This window comes from Branchiostoma floridae, chromosome 2, assembly GCF_000003815.2.
Source record: "Branchiostoma floridae strain S238N-H82 chromosome 2, Bfl_VNyyK, whole genome shotgun sequence".
Taxonomy (NCBI): Eukaryota; Metazoa; Chordata; class Leptocardii; order Amphioxiformes; family Branchiostomatidae; genus Branchiostoma; species Branchiostoma floridae.
Genome location: NC_049980.1, coordinates 15,375,060 through 15,391,817, shown reverse-complemented (window position 1 = coordinate 15,391,817; position 16,758 = coordinate 15,375,060). Strand labels below are relative to the sequence as shown.

Genomic DNA, 16,758 nt, shown 5'->3' with positions numbered 1-16,758 from the left:
GATAAGTGCAAGAAGCTGCATGAGCTGCACAACAAGATCCAGCTGCAGCTGAAGCTGGGACTGGTGGACCTCCGGCAACAGGTGCAGGACAACAGGAAGGACATGTCCTCTCATGTTGCCTTGGTGACAAAACAAGTCTTTGAGGTGGTTAGCGGTCTGGAGAAGACGATGGCGAGCGAGCAGGAAGTGGCAGTTCAGGATGCAGTAGGTCGGGTAAATGAGGAAAAGCAGGCGTTGGCCTTGGATCTTGAGGCCAAGATTCAGTCTGAGGTAAGTAAATGTACAAAGTTAAATGAAGAGGTACAATCTCTACAAGAACAACTGAAGGAAAGGAAGGTGGATGAACAAAATATGACTCGAGAGTGGGACATAAGGGTGGACAACATGAAAACTGAGTTTGAAGCATCACAAAAAGCACTTCAAGAACGTCTTGAAGAAGAACACAAAGTGAAAATGAATGACATGAATGAAACACTGGCTCAGAAGGAGCAGTTCGTTCTGGAGCTCCAGAGAGAAAAGGAAGTAATGATGGAGGACATTGCTGAGAGGTTTAACTCAGAGAAAGGAGAAGTTGTCATGACATTGAGGAAAGAATATGAGGAAGCTAAGAAGCAAGCTGTGACAGAACTCCAGGAGAAGTTGAAAGTAGATCATGGAAAGGCATTGGCAGCTCTGAAGGATGAACATGACACCCACCTGAAATCAGCATGTGAGACAATACAACATGCAATGGAGCAGGAGAAGAGGGGCCTAGAGAAGCAGATAAAGGACTTGGCAGAGGAAGTAGAAAGTCTGAAAGCTGAGAGGGATGAAGAGATAGAAAGAGTAAGAGAGAGCATGTCAGAAGACAAAAAGACTGAAGTGGACATGCTGATTTCTCAACTAGAAATTCATAAAGAGAAGTGTGAAGAGGCTTTACAAGAATGTGTAGCTAAGGAAGAGGAAATTGCAAAAATGAAAGAGATCTTCAAGATTGAGAAAGAAACTGCAATTAAAGCAGCGGTTGATATGGAAAAAGAGAAGGCTCAATCTGAGATTCAGAAGCTCAAGGACAAACAGGATGAGGAGTTGAGAGACAGGGAAAATCTCGTACAGACGATGAAAAAGTCTTTTGAGATGGAAAAGAAGGAAGTTGAACAAGAAGTAAATATGGAAAAATCAAGATCCTTAGAGACAGTGGAAGGGTTGAAAACTCAGCATGAAAAAGAATTGAAGGAGAAGCAACATACAATTGAAAAGTTGGAGAAACATTTTCAGGAACAGAAGGAGGAGTTGCAAAAATCAGTTTCGGAGGACCAGCAAAAGTTTGAAGGGGAGATGGAAAAGCTCCGCACAGAACTAGAAAGACAACTACAACAGAAGGACCAAGAGCTAAAATTACTAAGAGACATAGTAGAACAAGAGAAAAGTGAACTTATGGAAAAGACCATCAGTCAGGAGAAACATAAGCATGACTCTATTGTTGCAGAAATGCAAGATAACTTCGACAAACAGTCAAAAGAAAAGGAAGATGAACTGACTGCCCTGCAAAGCAGGCTTCAGGAAGCAGAAGGTGCTAAACAGACCCTTGAGGCAGAGGTGGCAGCCGTTAAAGAACAGCAGGAAAATGCAATTGCAGAGATTAAGGCTAGTTCTACTCAGCAGATTAGTAGCCAAGAATCTGAAATTACTCACTTGAAGCAACAGCTTGGAGAGTTGAAAAAGGATAAAGATGATGAAACTAACTTGGCAGCAGGGTTGAAGGCTGACCTTCAGAGACAACTTGAAGTAAAAGAAACTATGATATCAAAGATGCAAGCCCAGCAGGATAGTCTCATAGCAGAGGCTTTGGAAGCTGAGGGACAGAAGTTAGGAGCAGAGCTGGACAGACTGAGAGAAGAAAAACTAGAGGAAAGCAGAATTTTTGAAATGCAGCTGGAAAAATTGAAAGAGTCGTTCGAGTTGCAGAAGGCTGCAGCTGTTAAAGAGGCATTGGTAGGTGTTAGACAAGAGAGTATTGCTGGGCTGTCTGGGGCTGGAAGCAGTGAGGGTGCAGTCACCATGGCAATAGGAGAGGAGAGAAAGAAACACGAACAAGAGCTGGACAGTCTGAAAAAGGTAAGGGGTACTCAAGAACAAGCATTTTATAGATACTGCACAAAAGTAGTGAAAGGATTTTCTTGGAATGCTAGATGTCTAGTAATATGTAATGAATTGTAAGCCACGCTAATGTAATTTATTGGTACTTGGAGTTTAGAAATACTAATGAACTGACAGATCAACAGGAAACAGTGCTGAGGGGAAAGTTTGTGCCTTGGCCAGCACATGGTATGCACAGTTTCTGGAAGTGAACACAGGCATATTCAAGTTTTCCTCCCAGTCCTCACATTTTTGTGATGTCCTCTTGTGAAAGCAATGCTTTAAAATATATGAGAACCAAGGAGCTATATTTGTAGATAGCCGATGTATTGACGTGTGCCAACTGGCTCAACTGAACATTTGTAAAGTACAGAAATACAAAAACTTTTTTTCATATTACAGAGTCTTGAAAATAAGATGTCGAGTTTGAAGGCTAGCCTGCAGGCAGAGCGCCAGGTGGCCTTTAATGAAGCTGTAAGTAAGGTGGTGGCTGAGAAGGACAGTGAGATAGAGGCTCTGAGACAGAACCATCACAAACTGATGGAGGCCTGGGGCACAGACAAGGGTAAGCAAACAGTCAAAACTGTTGTCCCTGTACAAGTGACATCTACATATATTAAGGACCATCTGGCCATTGATGTACAGTCAAACCTGTATAAGTGACATCTACATATATTAAGGACCACCTGGCAATCAATATACAATCAAACCTGTACAAGTGACCTCCTCCACATGAGGATCACCTTGCCAGTGAGATCTGTTTTTGGTGGTCTCTTAGACACTTTTGCCATTTCCTATCTGTAGTGGCTACCAAATGTTTATGGTCATGTGTGGTCTTCTTGAGCAGTCTCGTCTAAACCCACTTTCATCTCCATCCTGACTGTATATTTTAGCTTCACATGCAAATGTGACAGTGTCACTGTACACCATATAGGATAGATGTAGGCTTGAAGGGTATATGGTTTTGAACCATTGTGCTTCCTTATTGTGCATGGAAAGAAGTGTATGAAAAGAGATTTAGTTTTGCCTTTCTGTATGATTGTGTAGTTTGCAGATTTAGAAATAAATGGCTGCTTCCATGTTGCTATGAGAACTTGATGGTCACTGCATGTGGTTCTGAAATGTGTGTTGTTGTTCCAGAGGCCCTAGAGATGGCTCAATCAGCCATTGCAGCTGCTGTGGATGAAAGAGAGAGAGCGCTGCGACTTGCTCAGTGGAGGGAGGAAGAACTCAGGTAATGGCAGGTTGTTTTGCTGTGCATACATTTGCATCATTGTGATGAGGTGAAAATTCAGCACATGATTAACTGTTCGTTATTGCTTGTTGAAACAAACTAGGGGAATTTCCCAGTACAAAAAAGCTACTGTACATAGGGTCTGTCATGCCCAGAGAAAGATTAGCTCTTTAGATTGATCAAGATAGCTTTCCTCTTTTGGTACATCACCTGCTATGGCTACTTATTCAAGTGACCAAGTTTGGCTGTGTCCACATGGCTCTGTAAAGATCTAGTTTTATTGATAAGCCTATCAAAATGCATACAAAGTTATGAGTCCAAACATTGTAATATTTGAAGATTTGCCATACATATATTGCAGGATAAGTGGGGGGATTATAACTTTCATATGAACCCTGTGTTCCCAGAGCACTTCAGGCAGACTTGGATGATGCAAACAAGAAGCTTGAGGAAAGATCTGTGGTGTCCGAGAGAACCCCGTCCATTGAGCAGGCCATGGAGGCTGGGGATGTGGAGGGGGCAACAGGCATGTCTGTCTCCACCATGTCTGCTATAACCACCATCAGGTACAACACATTCTTGAACCAGTTGAACTGTAATATCCAACATAAAAATTAGACTCACCCAAATTGTTGACTGAACAGCTACAGTCTTTGTCAAGAAATGAACAATCCACTGCTGCTCATCATGTTATGCAGATCGAACACGTGACTCAGTGAGCAGTGGATCATAAATTGCAGGAAGTCTATGGCGCCCACCGTCTCTGTTTAGGGATGGTTGTGGTCGCAGCCCACAGTATTTATCCGCGATTCCCGTGGTCTATTACGTAGGGGTAGAAAAGTAGTGCAGCCGAAATCTGGAAGCGCCTGTAAACACTAACGTGAAAGGCAGCGGGGGATGAGCTTTGCTTTATGGTAGTATAAGAAGTCGACTTTCAGTTGGTATGTGTAAGGTTTCGATGTTTGTCCATTTGGTGTATAAATCCGCATGACCTTTACAGCTGCCTGCCTCGGTGAATCGGCTGCAGTTCTGCATGACCCCGCATGACCCCATTTAAAAGAGGTCTTTGCAAAATTTCAAAACGACAACTTTTTCTGTTTTTCAATTATTTTGGTAGGTTGTACCCTCAACTTCAACATATTAGTTTGTCGTGCTTGAAAACTGCACCCTACTATGATTTTATCAGCGTCGATGGCAGTCACCTTGTGGTCCTTAACTATAGAACTCCCCATAGGCCAAAAACTGTGTTCTGCTAACTTGTAAAGCTCTGATGTAGATGGCTTCTTTGATACCTTTAGGAAAAAAGTTGGTTGTATGTGCAAGATTTTCACTTTGTCCAAGACATGATAGTTGAATTCAAATAAGGTCATGTTCTACTATGTAAGTTCTTGATAAATAACTTCATACGTTTTTATGATTGCATTGTTGTAAGAAATGTAGTCTCCCTAAAGTTTGCTTTGTTGACCATGGCGAGGTGTACATATACATGTATGTTGTTATTACAGTGATTCTCCAGGGTCTGATGTTCAGGAGGACAGAATAAGGACTCTTGAAATGGTGAGTAAATAGCCACACATTCAGACTACCCACTACTGAACACCGGAAATACTGGGAGGGAAAACTGTAATACAGATCTTTGTAAAGACATTTTCCCTTTATTGATTTTTCTTATGATTGTCACAGCTGGAAAGGCATATTACACAGTGTGCAATTGATTACCTTACATACCTTGATTGTATGCAGAATTCTTAGCATGTTGTTCCTTTGGTGAACATTCTTGTGAATCGTCAGCATGAAAACTTAATTGTTCCACATGTGATTGACCACACTGCTTATTTGGAACCAGCTAAGCATGCTAAAGGTTATGTACATATGATGTATGTTTTGCACAGACTCTGAGGAAGAAAGAAGAGGAATGTATGACTTTAAGTCAGAGACTGGTGAGTTGTAACTTACATGTATGATGTACATGTATGAGACTATGGCAGGTGTAGGGAAACATTAACTGGATCTTAGCGAACTCTTGGATATGTTGAATTCTCATCCATTTGCAGGCCTACTGGATGCCACTAGTAAGTTGTTACTTGGCATGGTGAATTAAAGCAGTTTCAACTCACCTAACTGTAATTCTGTAAATCTTGAAACTTTGTAGTGGTTTAATTTTCACAGTTTTGGTTGATCTCTCCAGCGTGGTTGTGATGAAGCTGGGAATATGTCTTCTCCTTTTTATGACTATGACTAGTGTACTACAAAATTGTTACATCCACATACTTAGAACCTGTGAAAACCTTTTTCCTCCTACTGCAAAAGTAAATGAGTTTTTTCTTACATTTAGTTTTAGTAGTTATATGTCAGATGATTCCTCTTGACACAGATGCAGAGATCCATGTCTGCACTAGGAGGACCTACCGAGAAAGTGGCTATCAAGGAGTAAGTTAGACACAGCAATTTTATTCCTCTGTTTCTTGACATTGTAAGAATAGTTTAAGTATGAGTCTTGAAACTTAACACAATGTGAACCATGTTTTGTTAGTAATTGGCTCAGGAAAGTAGATGTACCAAACATTTTGTGTAATAAGTCTTATATGAAAACCCTTTCATTTTGGGGATTTAAAAGGTAGCATGTGTATTCATTCAAAGCCATGTCTGTCCCAAACTCATTCAAACAAAAACACATGATTCCATTGTTCACCTCCATTAAATGTAGGTAGTGCAGTGGGTGGGTGTTGTTGTATTTCTGACAGTATACCTCCAGATTGTTAGTATATACACATGTATGTGCCATTGCAATGAAATTTGGTGCTTGTGTTGTTGACCTAATGGTAAGGTTTAATTTTGGGTGTCCTGGTGTTTGACCTTGGGACTGCAATTGGACTTCCTGTTTTGACATCTTTATGAATTATTTACTTGCACAGATTTGAAGTCTGCTAGCCATCACTATAATGATGATCAGGGACTTATATATGATATGTATACTAAGTCTGTCTTTTTCCAACTTTTCTGCAGTTTCCAAATAGGTGACATTGTCCTGATCTGCCTGGATGAGAGGCATGATAACTATGTTGTGTTCACTGTGGGGCTCGTGCTGTACTTTCTACACTCTGACTCCCTCCCTGCACTGGACCTCAAGTCAGGTAAGTAATCCAGCCGTTGATAAGTCAGTTTGTTTGATTTTTGATATTACTCAGTAGTCCAGACATTCATCTTGTCATTTTGTTTCATTTTTGGTATTTGTCATACTTTTTATGTGCATGATTGTATTTCCTTCCACCTTATCTTTTACTTCATTTCACTATTTTGAACTCATACTTTTCATATTATCAGATTTTACCTGCATGATTCTCCAGTTTGTTTATTGCCTACTTGTTGAACACATGAGATTCTTGATTTTGTTTTATTTACTATTTATAACTTTGTCTCTTTCCTTTCTATTTACTCTTGTTTGTTAGCTAAAGGTGAGAAACCTACAAGCTTATAGGGCTTTTTTCTTCACCTGCACATTTTCACCTTTGATTTCATTGATATATTACATATATCTTTGATGTCTTTAAACTTAACAATATACAACAATGTGCTGGATTCAAGGTGTCAAGGTGTGCCCGTATGTAGTTTCTCCTCATAGATGTATTTAGTGTTTCCTTAATTTCTTTTATGTTGGTTATGACTACTTCACTTCTATTTCTACCCAGCTCCCGGTGCTCCCAGGAAACCTTGGGTTTTGGGACAGATCACTGACAAGGAGTATTGTCAGGCTAAAAAGGTGGTGTTTTTTTTTAATTGTGGAAAATTGAATGTACAACTGCATTTAAAACATTCACATATAAATGTGTAAGATACATGTACTGTAATTGTATAATAGGCAAGATTTAGTGAGTCAATTTTTGTATGCTGTTGCTATGTATTTCAACTATGCTGTACATGGGACCATCAACAACATTGAATTTTGATGCAATAAAGACAGGAACATTTTTGAAAATTTATTGAAAAATCCATAAAACAGATTACACCAAGCTGATCAAAGCATATTTTCAAGTAATCTGTGAAAGAACACATTAACAAGTCAAATTGTTTTGGACTATATCTAGAGGACTAAATGCAGGTATATGTATTGAACTTAGTATAATTGAAGCAGAAGAACAATGCTGTTGTTTTTAAAATTCTAAATACAATGTGTTATTTTTTCAGCCTCAGAACAGGTTCAAGGTTCCTGTTGGTACCAAGTTTTACAGAGTCAAAGCCATCCCATGGGGCAGGAAACTGTGAGGGTTGTAGAAAACTTTGTAAATCAATTACAGAGGATGAAACACACACTTGAAGCACACAATTGTCATAAGTCATTTGTAAATTCCTACAGCCCTGTATCAAACAAAATGTCATCTGGGAGAGCAGAAGATCTAGAGGACCTGCTATTGTATTCAGAACATTTTGTAATATCCAAACATTATTTATCTTCAGAACTTTAGTACATTACTGACTTACTTCAACTTTTATATGCAAAAGTTGAGGCCTACTCAGATGACTCCCCCCAGATCAGTAGTCAAGTCAAGTCAATTGCACCGTATATGTATATGACTTCTCAATCAAGTCTGTATTACATGTCTATACATGTACATGTACATAACCAGCTCAGCATGTCAGTTGTTCTCCCGGTCCATATCTGTACCTTTGCCATCTCACGAGTAAAACTATGACTTGTTGATTAGGAAGATATGTACTTCATAATGTACAAACCTGTAGAGTATCAGCCTACTCAGTTGGTTGAACTTGATTCACTTGTACAGGCAATGTTTGCTTGTTTTTCCAACGAGACAATGGTCCACATCTACAAAGACTGGTGATACATTTATATGTAGATAAAAAGCAAATGGTCATGTTATTTGATATTTGGCAACATAGGCTTAATTCTGTATTCAACAATTATGTACCTAAATGTGGTAAAGGGACTATGTTAACAGACTTGTTTGTTAAATTAATTGCATTTACTCTAGCCAAACAGAATTGCTGCTTTTTTGCCTACTATACCAATATAGTACTGTGTGTACAGTAATCTTTGTGTAAATAACTGTGATATGTGCTGTAAAAATTTATACATGTAGCATGTAAACAAGCATGCATGCAACTGAAGAGTTGAGACGTAAAGTAAGAGTCACGATTGTTAGAGTGATTTACATACCCACATTGTAAACATACATTTCATGTAATGTAAAACCTTTAAGTACTGAGGTTTATTTTTGGTGCTAAGCCAAATTGTCCAGTTATGTGTGCCCGTGTGAAACAGACTATATAGCAAGTCTTTGGGATAATTGACATGTGACCAATATGTCCGTGCAACATAGATAAATTTGATTTCAACTGCGCTAGACTTGTAATGAAGTCTACATAACTGTTGTGGATGAAATGTTTATGTAGGTGTTAGCCATAGTTTTACCATGGGTAACTTAATATGTATACCCATGACCCCAGCCCTGTACATCCAATGCAGTTCCCTAACATGAAATGAATCAAGTAACTCTTGAGTTTAAGTAGCAACTGTTCTTTTTTTGAAAATCTATTGACATAAAGTTGTTTGGTAGTTTAGGAGAGCAGTCAGAAATTGTCAAAGATATCTTAATTTCTGCTCAGCAAGTTGGGATTATTCCCATGGAATGTATAAGGTAAGCTTTGAATACTGTACAAGTACAGGTTGTTTGTTGTATGCAGCAACCCTGTGCAAAATTAAATGTGCCATCATAAAAATGGTACAAAATAAAGCTTTGTTGTGAACTCAGTGCTGATCCTTTTTGTAGACTTATCTTCAACAGATAGATGTGGATTTAGTCAAACCAATGATATTCAAATGTTACATGTCTTATTCCATGGTTAACTTAGATGTGTTGTTTTTTTTCAAATCAAATTTACTGTTGACTTAACAGGACCAACAGTTACAAAGGAGAAATTAGACTAATCTAGTTTGCTTCAGGCAGTTTTACTTTGTTGAACCTTTTTGGTTGTATTACCTAATAGTATCAAGATATCTGAATAGAAATGTACAGTCAAACCTGCCCAAGACGACCACCCGGGGGACCGGGAAAAAACGGTCAATTTGGGCAGGTGGTCGCTGAGAAGAGTATCGACTTAAAACATGCCCGATGCAAACTGTAAATTTAACCCCAACCTTTTATCGAGCTTTTATGCGATACAGTGTTTTAAAGCTCAATATTTGTACACTAACGTTTTAGACAGTAAGGGAACTTTGATGCTGTCAGTTACTATACAAGCCTTCATGCGTCGCTGTGTTCTTGATCGCCGTATCTGAAATAACTACGGTGCACCTTTCGAATTCGATGCCCGGTACGTCCCGATAGCGAACTTACCCACGAGAGTGAATGTACAGTACAGTTGGACAAAAGCATTACACAGATCTTTCTTTAAAAAGTATGAGGCTATATACGTTTCAGCAGTCGTTCACTTCATAATGTTATAGATTAAAAAAAAAAATTCTGTAACAACTAAAGTTGGATTTTCTTACAACGAAATTTCCTCCCATATTACAGTAGAGGGTCTGCATGGGGAGTTCCGACAACGATTTACGCTGAATTTAAAAGAACCCCCTACGTATTACGCTAAATCAAGGAAGGCAATTACGCTAAATTTGGTCGCCTCGCTACGAATTACGTAGATAAGATGGTTTTCCCTACGAATTACGGGAAATAAAATTGGCTGCCTACGCCTTACGTAAAAGAGCATGCAGACCCTCTACAGTAGACTGCCCGATTGACCCACCCATTGACCGCCTCCATCCTTATTCTAAACATAACATTGTAATGGCAGTCAAAATCCGACGCAAACTGGCCTATTTCGGCACAAAATCGCGCTACTAATCATAGAAAATCAATGAAAACCTCAATTTTGAAAATGATGCGGTCGTTATGGGTCCCAATTTGGGCAGGTTTGACTGTATGTATTTGTTCAAGATTTTATGGACCCAGGCTTTGTGATTTAAGGTCCATGTTATTCAGGTTCAAATCAGGTCCAGTGAACCAGTATCCACGCCTAGATGTAATAAGTATTTTTTTAAACCCTGTCTTGTTGCCATGTATCTGCAAGTTTCATTGCAACTACTGGGGTCAAGAATACGTAAGTGCAAAAAGTAGACACACACATGTACTAAGTTCGGCAGACTAGCCTTTATTCAAGGTAGCAAGATGCATACTGTTCACCATATTGAGTCTAAATTTTATAGGTCCCTCTCTCTCTATATATATATGTAATGGCCCAAACTTAAAATAATTAAAATGAATTTGCAAGTTAGATGTATTTACATCTTAGGACCAGACAACACAAATTCTTATAAAGTTTTCTCTGCTGCATCTGTTGTCATTCCATGGATAACTCTGTAACACATGGTGGAAGAGAAGCAAATCTCACTGATGGTTTCAGAAATTCTGATTCTCAAGCTAGCAAATACATGTACATACGCCAAATGATGGATTGATTCCCACATATTACTTGTAATCCTGTATGTATGGGGAAACAGCTTGGTTTCAATGTAAATTCAGGCTCCAATATTAATGTAAATTACAAATACAAGGCAGGTACATTTTATACTTCACAGGAAAGGAGGACACATTTTTGTCCTTACTGGCTGCAGCATGTTCTGTCACACCATTGATTCACTATGCAGATACATGTACTACAAACATAATAATCAGGGAAGCCAGAAAACAGATTTTGAGATTAAACATATCAAGGGTAATTTAGCTTCCATTTGCGATCAATCCCTTTGCATTTCCACATCATGAAATCCCACCTTGAGTCAGTTTGGCTGCCCGAACCAGTAATGAAGCACTGCAAGTCACAAGACTTTTTTTTACCACATTCCAAATCTCAAATCAGAACTGGACTTGCCACTGACACCTGGGATGTCATCACAGCCCTTCAAATTGCACTTATGTATCTGTAAACCATCTCTCACTTTTCATAATCTCCAATAGGAAGCCAACACTGATTCTACAGAAATAGTACAAAGGTCAGAAAATACACCAAATCTCTTCAATTACATCAGTGTCAAGTATAAAGATTGCTATCATCCTTGAAGTTACATGATACAGCTTTGCTACATACTGTAGATATACGTGGACATTGTGCTGATAGAATTATTCAATATACATGTATATAGTTTTTGCACGTTGCAATAGATCATGTTCTAGTGAAAGGTTACATACACCAAAATCCCAGAAAATCTGGTTTCTAAACAAAGCTTCACCACTGGCCTTAAAAGTCATAGACATGTAGCAGTTATACATGTAACTTATGCTTGTCAATAATAATCATCATCTTTAAGTTTAACTAAGATATGGCCCTTTTTTTAAAACCCACAAAGTAATGTGTCTTTCTCCTCAAAATCCATAATGTGAGAAAACAACTCAAGGCAACCTTCCTTTGACTTGCATAAATATCCAGAGGCAAAATTGGTGCGAGAAAATAGGTATTTGATCTGTGTTTTATATTAATCCATGAACATTAGCAGGTTTTCCTCAGACTTCCTTTGTAAGGAAGGTTATGCTTGTTGTTGTTGTTTCCTGTTGTTGTTTATGTCTCAGTAGCTGGAGTGTAGGGCGGTGGAGGAGGCATCTTCGTCACAGTGTCATAGCTGGGAGGAGTCATTGGAAGCAGGGCCTGGTTTGGGGAAAATACTATCAGTTAGTCATCTAAAAAACTTCAGAAACCACCTTTCCATGGAACCTCTGTTATGACTTCATTTTAGGACCCATCCAATAGTACTGATGATAGTAATATTATGATATACAAGTCTGCAATTGGTGTCTGAGATGCCTTCCATTAAGTTTAAAAAAGAAAGCTTTCATTGCACAATCTGATATTACAACAGTAATGTTACTCCAGTGAAGACCCAATCTCTCACTCACCCTTTAATACTGACTACCATACCTCTACAATGTCTCAGCATGAACCAAAAAGTTACAAACATTGTGGATGATTCCACTCACTAATCTAAGAATATGGTAAATGGGTTCAGAAATGTAAGAAAACAATACATGTTCCAGGAAGACCTACAGTAACAGTAGAATCTGAGTACTGACCTCGGTGTCGGGGCAGTAAATAACCTCCATGAGGTTACGGGAGGTGATGTACTTGTAACATCCCCACACTACTCCAATGAAGTAAGCCTGAAAAATAGCACAACCAGTTACTTAGGGTGTGGTCACATTCATCATAGGTACAATCTTTACGTGAAGGACTTTAAAGCAGGTTGTAAACCACCCAACAAAGATGATCTACAACAGTCTTTATGGTAACAAAACAGCTGAATTTTGTATGCCATGTGGCATTAATATCTCAACAACCTCTTTAGTTTGTGAGGTGATGTACCTGTATTGTAACATCTCCTCACAACTCCAATAAGTAAAACAACACCACAGTACATGACCAGTTACTTAAGGGTGACTACTACAACTAATCCGCAATGTGCATGGCACTTGAGTCCTGGACTGCATTACACTACTAACAGTATCCATATCTTAAATATGTTAACTTTGCACCTTCCTCACCAAAAAAAGAATGTACAATGGTCTAACTAATACATCTATGATTCAATGCAATACTTTATAACTTTGTCCAACTTAAAATGTATGTCCATAAAATACCGACTGTACATGTAAAAGGCCTCAGACAACTGCCTGTCATGGCAAATAGTTACCTTGATGATCATCACTATGAAGAAGAGAGCCATGCAGATCAGCAGCAGGTACTGGGGGTCCATCGCCATCAGCTCCTCACGGTACGGCAAGTTGGGCTGGAACCAGCAGAATTAAACTTTGCATCAACTCCTGAACTTTAGCGCTCAAGTACAGGTACGAATATACAGTTTTTGGTCATCATACCATCACAAATTGACCATTGTTCTAAGGTAGCTATTTGGCACCAAATAAGTATTAGTTATACAGTCAAGTATAGGGGAGATGGTTAATCCATCATCATCACTACCATCATCTTAATCTATTAAGTGGAAAAAGCAATAAGAAATTACATATTGTTTATCTATTGAAAAATTTACAATGTCAGTCTCAAAGTCCTCCTGACAATGACAAGACGTATGCGGCGCAAATCATGGATTACTTCATCTCTGAGCCAGTGTGCTTGGGCTCCCTATATTGGGTACTTACGTTTTGTTCCATGAAAGTCCTGATGTTGGGCATGTAGGAAACAAAGCCTATGGCTGTAAGACAGCCCACTGTGAAGTCAAACACCTGGATACAGAAGAAGGGCAGCAGGTAGCCTGCACGGTGCTGGGAGAGAGAAAAGAAAACAGTTTGTCACATGTGACAATAAACCAAATCTACAAACAACATTTTAGTAGTACTCTTATTGATGCATTTTCTTTGTGACCTAATTTCCTTCTAATTAGCCAATTGCGCCAAAAATGTAAAAAGTTTTTTTCATTCAGTCATTTATTGATTAATTCACCCATTTACACTACCGTAAAAACAAACCATTTACAATTGTATCACAAAAGGACAACTTTAGACATGGCAGGTGGTTTGATAGGACCTAAAACAAAAGCTATGTTTTCTGAAACTACAGGTACAAGGTTTATTCATGTTATCACCATAAAATGTTACAAAACTTTCTAGGGAGAATCAGGGGTTTGTTGTGTACCACTTACCTTTATAGCACCATACAGCATAAGCAGAGTCATGGTGAAGGTGAAGAATGTGATGGCCAGGGCAACACAGTTGTCTGTAGGACACATACAGAATGGCTGTTAGGTAAGGACCAGGTCAATGAATTGTATGCCATGTATAACACATGCTGAGAATTGTATATAGACATCAGCAAAGTAGCAGTCAGCAGTTCATCTTTACAACCAATGCATTTAACTGAGAGAAAAAAGTCTATACAACAGGACCTCCGCATGCACCTGTCCAAGCTCCACAAAGAGACTTTACATGGAAAGAGACCAACGTTCAGAACAAAAGGCATTAACACAGCATCAGTTCTATGTAGAAAGTATTACCTAGTTCACACACCATACACAATGGAACATGCTCACTCCCACCATGAAGTGATGCAAGTACATCCAAAATTAGAGACAAGAATCTGGCATTAACCTTTGCCCAAGCTGTTCCCATTTTACGTAATACCACAAGGCCAACGTGAATCGTGCAGGGACACCGTCACACATAGACACAAAGATTACAAGATGTTTAAATTAAGTAAAAGAAAACAAACAGACTAATAGGATGCACCTACACATGCATTTAGGAAATACATGGCTTGTCTTGGGAGAGATGGACCATTGTCTCATATGGGTTGTACGTGACAGCGCAAATATCAGTGGTAGCAATTCTTATGTCCCCCCCTAAACAGCAATGGAGACTAATTCTTTAACCAACTGTCCCCTCAAAAAGACTTGCAAGAGGCATGGTCCATCTCTTCACTTCAGGAAAAGACAACATGCTCTTCTTATCAGGTCATACCCCCATTTCTGTCCTCAGATTCTCCTCCCATTACTGTGTAATATGGGGACCACTGGGGAGCTACATGTACATGAGAAAGGAAAAACTTTGCTTTTAAAAATTTTGGTTAAAAAATTATGGTTAAAACTTGGGTTTTAAAGTTTTACCAAGCTGGTAAAATCATAAAAATATTTGCAGTATTTGTGTCATACCTTACTGACCAAATTAATCATAGTATTCTACTTCATGTCAGTACAAAAGACTTACAACAATAAGACATAAAGGATAATTGGCAAGTGTTGGTATACACAAATAACAAAACAAATCGACAAAAACTGCTACCAACTTCCTTGGAATATGACTTCTTACCGATTCCAACATTTGTCTGCTTATATGACCATACTGTAAGACGCTGGGTAATCTTTATCCACGGGGTTACATTTACCAATCAATTAAAAGTAGCCTGTATTGTTGCAGGCTACTGAGAAACACATATATGTACTTGTGTACATGAACTCCTATACAAATGATGAATCAGTTGCATCATACATACCGCTGCCACGTGTGGTGTCGTTGCCATTGTAGTTGAGACTGTACCAGGTGTCACCCTTTGGCATGGCCTCAGGATGGGTGATCAGGTAGGCCAGGATCAACATTCCCAACAGGTGACACACCTGTTCAGGTACACAGTTGCAACATGAGTAATTATATATGGTGGACAATGAATAGGTGTGTTAATGTTTCCAACTGTACACATGTATGAAAATGCACTGTGGGTGATATGTCAAAGTTGAAGGCCCCTGAGACATAAACAAAACACATCTGGACATGAACATGTATCAACCATGAACAAGACAACATCCCTTTTCAAGTTAGGGGCCTTTACCTTTGACATAACCAACAATACATCTCACTGCAAATGCACAGTAGGGTCCATGAACAAAGAAATTGCAGTAATCCAGGTTAAGATGTGTAACGGTATCATGCAAAGACATTGTAGTTAGATATTCTGGTATCTGTCCAAGTTACATTTTAATTTCCATGCTCAACATGCACGTACCAAGAACCCAATAAGACAATTTAAACAACTTCTCACATAACACCTTCACATCTTGTTCTATGAAATTATACAAGTTACAACATGATACTTCCTTGATACTACCAAAAAAGTGAAACTAAAATCTCGAACACATTGGCCAGCCTGTATACTGTTCATTACTTATACATCAAATGGTTCAGTCTTTACTTTACTTTGTCACCCAAACAATGCGTTATAACGTAAATATATTGTTCCTGCTTCCCTCATGATCATCGTTTGTCAGCTGATTCATGTCCTGTCCGCCATCTTTATATTTTTCAGGAGCTTGAAAATATCACTCCTTTGTCAGACAACTATCAGACATTTCGTAAGATCGACACCGTGACATCTCCAAATACATACGTGAATCAATATCTAGAGCACTCAGAAGGCCCTTATGGTTAAAATGTTCAGTTTTAACGGTGAAAATTGCAGAAATTGGAGGAAATTGTTGCTCACCAGGTGTAGAAGCCCGATCATAATGGCCCCGGCCCGGACATGCAAACACCCGCAACAACAGCGGGATTCGCCACGTTTCATCCCTTCTTTCGCCTGCATTCTGACCAGATTGTCACCTCTTTCTTAAACAGAGCCTTAATCTGCCTTCTAGTCGAACAAAACGTAGAAATTGTGGTAAAACGCAGAAATATTAAAAGGGAAGTGTTCTTCTTTCTTGGTTCTTCTCGTCAGACTTGATACGTCACACAAGTCACATGATCTCATGTGACCAATATAACTAGTATTCATCCGCATTGGAGATTGTGACTAGAGGTAATCCATCCACACAAAGTAGTCCCCACAGATACTAGCACATGTAAGACATGTAACCAAGAATGTCAACCTCCTTGATGTAACTGTCATGCCGAAATGGG

At 39.0% G+C, this 16,758-nt stretch overlaps 2 protein-coding genes across 4 annotated transcripts in view; one reads left to right on the top strand and one right to left on the bottom strand.

Annotated features, from left to right (window-relative positions):
• Positions 1-9,119, top strand: part of LOC118409822 (RB1-inducible coiled-coil protein 1-like) — a gene marked incomplete in the record, with an annotated part of 21,815 nt that extends 12,696 nt beyond the window's left edge. The window contains 11 exon segments of one of the 2 annotated variants that reach the window (XM_035811161.1): positions 1-2,097; positions 2,521-2,683; positions 3,259-3,352; positions 3,760-3,918; positions 4,858-4,909; positions 5,245-5,292; positions 5,727-5,782; positions 6,359-6,486; positions 6,802-6,807; positions 7,042-7,112; positions 7,538-9,119. In XM_035811161.1, the coding sequence (XP_035667054.1) occupies positions 1-2,097; positions 2,521-2,683; positions 3,259-3,352; positions 3,760-3,918; positions 4,858-4,909; positions 5,245-5,292; positions 5,727-5,782; positions 6,359-6,486; positions 6,802-6,807; positions 7,042-7,112; positions 7,538-7,615 (2,952 nt within the window). 2 annotated transcript variants of the gene reach the window in all.
• A 1,380-nt stretch (positions 9,120-10,499) lies between these two features.
• LOC118409848 (lysosomal-associated transmembrane protein 4A-like) lies at positions 10,500-16,585 on the bottom strand. 2 transcript variants are annotated; one of them, XM_035811211.1, is made up of 8 exons: positions 16,346-16,585; positions 15,362-15,482; positions 14,830-14,889; positions 14,016-14,089; positions 13,516-13,638; positions 13,050-13,145; positions 12,433-12,519; positions 10,500-12,010 (listed from the first exon to the last, which is right to left on the bottom strand). In XM_035811211.1, exons 1-8 carry the CDS (start codon positions 16,442-16,444, stop codon positions 11,924-11,926), a joined length of 747 nt encoding a protein of 248 aa, XP_035667104.1. In that variant the 5' UTR covers positions 16,445-16,585; the 3' UTR covers positions 10,500-11,923. The 2 variants fall into 2 exon arrangements, with proteins under 2 accessions (XP_035667104.1, XP_035667105.1); XM_035811212.1 differs by lacking the exon at positions 14,830-14,889.
• Positions 16,586-16,758: the final 173 nt, after the last annotated feature.

Excerpts from the sequence above, each read along its gene's own strand:
- LOC118409848 (XM_035811211.1), bottom strand. The coding sequence starts at position 16,444 with ATGCAGGCGAAAGAAGGGATGAAACGTGGCGAATCCCGCTGTTGTTGC. Across the intron at positions 14,890-15,361 it reads CGACACCACACGTGGCAGCG|CTCCCCAGTGGTCCCCATAT; the intron begins GTATGTATGATG and ends ATGTACATGTAG. Across the intron at positions 13,639-14,015 it reads TGCTGTATGGTGCTATAAAG|CACCGTGCAGGCTACCTGCT; the intron begins GTAAGTGGTACA and ends TCTCTCTCCCAG.